General features: G+C 37.5%; 1 protein-coding gene across 1 annotated transcript in view; it reads right to left on the reverse strand.

The window, feature by feature from the left end:
- Positions 1-1,770, reverse strand: part of npepps (aminopeptidase puromycin sensitive) — a 50,425-nt gene that overhangs the window by 44,607 nt on the left and 4,048 nt on the right. Inside the window, exon 5 of the mRNA XM_014010505.1 lies at positions 577-684. Coding sequence (XP_013865959.1) covers positions 577-684 — 108 coding nt within the window. The remainder of the gene's footprint in view (positions 1-576; positions 685-1,770) is intronic.

Consider the following 1,770-nt stretch of genomic DNA (forward strand, 5'->3'; position numbering starts at 1 on the left):
GCACCGAGGACCTATCCACGTCATCATTTACCCAGAATGCTTTGTGTGTAAATAAAATGGCTCCGTCCCTGTTAAAAAATATATTTTTTAAATGTACAAAACTAAACAGCCTACAGTATTTTTACAATCTTTATTTTACAGTTAAAAAATATGTTTATCAGATAAAGTCTAATGTTATAACTAATCATGGATCCCTTTAAGAGTGCAACCATGTCATTTAAACTTTCAGTCTAAAAACAGGAAGGAAATCATCTTAGTCAGATGATGTCTTCTAATGAAATGAAGTGAAAATGGTTTCATCTTGTTTTGCTGTCCAGTGGCTGACCAGCTTGTTCACACACTGTTATATTTCACATATTATTAGCCAGAGGTACAATATGCCCTCTGTTATGTAAGCTATGGAGAGAGAAGAGGGGGTAGAGGAAGGAGAACACACACACACACACACACACACACACACACACACACACACACACACACACACACACACACACACACACACAAACACACAAACCAAACCTGACAGCAAAGTGACTCAGAGTCTGGAGGTTCTCAGAAAGAACACATGACAAGTACCATATTTGACAAGGCTACCCGGTCCTTGGGGACTATCAGAGTGATGTCAAAGGTGGCTTTGATGGCCGGCTCATCCCAACAGGGAAAAGCTCTGCGGGCATCTGTGGCCTGGAGGTAGAGGGACACACACACACAAACAAATCAAGAAATGTTTTGAATCAAGGATGGGTGTAGCTGTGAGTTCAGCAGCAAAATATAAGAGAACCTAAAAATTTAACATGTTAAAAAAGTAAGAAAATTTACTTCAGGGTGGAGATGACTGATGGTTCAACAAATTCAAAGAAAAATGATACTCAGGGTTGGTTTTGTTATTACACTTTCCTGGACATTAAAATATACTTAACACAAAAAGTATGGAAATGTGTGTTTGGTAGATTATTTCTATGTTGTAATAAAGTTTCTTGATAATAAATCTTGTATCAGCAACTGGAGGTACCAGAAACTCAAAACAGGAGTCAATAACAAAATCAGCTGTTTGGCAAAGATTTGGCTAATTTTTCATGTGTGCAACCCACACACTCGGCTCTCCCCCTCATCCCAAAAATGTCTGTTCCTTACAAATGTGGCACCATTTAAGAGAGAAATTAACAGGCTTTCCAACAGTATAAGGTTTATGGTGTGTTCCAGTAGCACTGGGAAGTGGAAATGTTCTTTATCCCGTTCGTAAATTTAAACTTCAGTGGTAGCGGCTGCAACTACTCCCAGTTTCAATTTCAAGATGGCAGCTACTCGCAGCTTTAGAAAGTTTATTCCATTACTTTTTCTGTTAATTATCCTTCTTAATGTTTTTGTGCATGTTTAATCACAGTGGTGCATTTTCTGTGCATACTGTTCATATTAAAAACTGTTTTTATTTGCATGACGTACGTAGGAGAGCTCTGTTTTTGTCATTGTTTGTATTGTAGCAGTTGTTGTAGCTAGGTTAGCAGCAGCAATACTATCGCCTGTCGGCTAACTGGAACGCAGTTTTACTGTATATGGTTTGTTGGGAAATTACGTCACTACCATTTACCAGTTCCAGAATACGATGTGAATGGAACGTAGCATTATTGTCAAGAAGCATTGTTAAAACACAGAAATAATCTACCAAACCCCAATTTCATTACTTTTTTTGCCAAGTTTATATTATGCATATACATAATTAATTATATATATATATATACAGTAGGCTGCATTTTTGAGCACAGATCCACT

Source organism: Austrofundulus limnaeus, unplaced genomic scaffold (genome assembly GCF_001266775.1).
Source record: "Austrofundulus limnaeus strain Quisiro unplaced genomic scaffold, Austrofundulus_limnaeus-1.0 Scaffold70, whole genome shotgun sequence".
Lineage (NCBI taxonomy): Eukaryota > Metazoa > Chordata > Actinopteri > Cyprinodontiformes > Rivulidae > Austrofundulus > Austrofundulus limnaeus.